Below are 708 nucleotides of genomic sequence, written 5' to 3'. Positions count from 1 at the left end.
CATGGGNTATAGGGCATAGGACATGACTCATATTACATGAGTGTATATTTTTGGTTTAAACACTCACTTTACAATCCCTTGTATTTCCTTCTCCTTATCTTCTGATTTAAGGCAAAGGAGAGTTCCAAGTTGTTCAACATCTTCAAAATCACAAGGGTAGATACCTTTGTTGAAATAATACACTTGGTCAAACAGGCAACAAACCTGGGGTGGCACGGTGGGATGACAACCCCAAAATTTCTATACTCCATAATTATAGGCATTGTTATGGACAATCAGTAAAGAGAAATTAGTTTCACAGAATAGTATAATTGTTATAAGTTTAATAATTATCATTTTTTTCTATTATTTACAAAGTTTGGTACCTATGATTTGTCAAAAATATTTTCACTAATAATTATAATTTTAATCCGTAATAAGCGATAGAATGTAAAAGTTAAAATATAAAATAGATTGAGAAATTAGGCTTCTATAATTAAAGCTACTATCCCAGGCTACAAGCCTAATACACAGACATAAGTTATTTTTAACAAACTCGTGACAAAGTATCAAGTCATGATGTGACATAAGACAAAAATACTTTCACTGTAGATTGACTTTTTAACAGATAGTAATTTATCACACGAAAACGACAGGCGTTGACGTTTTTATCAAATTATCACGAAAATAAGTGTTATCCCAACCAAGGCCCGAGGCACTTAATGAGAA

General features: G+C 31.8%; 1 protein-coding gene across 1 annotated transcript in view; it reads right to left on the bottom strand.

Annotated features, from left to right (window-relative positions):
* LOC100183250 (carnitine O-palmitoyltransferase 1, muscle isoform) overlaps positions 1-708 on the bottom strand; it is a 21,502-nt gene that overhangs the window by 16,559 nt on the left and 4,235 nt on the right. Inside the window, exon 7 of the mRNA XM_026837632.1 lies at positions 73-164. Within this exon, the coding sequence (XP_026693433.1) occupies positions 73-164 (92 nt within the window). The remainder of the gene's footprint in view (positions 1-72; positions 165-708) is intronic.

Source organism: Ciona intestinalis, chromosome 14 (assembly GCF_000224145.3).
Source record: "Ciona intestinalis chromosome 14, KH, whole genome shotgun sequence".
Taxonomy (NCBI): domain Eukaryota; kingdom Metazoa; phylum Chordata; class Ascidiacea; order Phlebobranchia; family Cionidae; genus Ciona; species Ciona intestinalis.
This window is presented reverse-complemented; position numbering and strand designations above follow the sequence as displayed.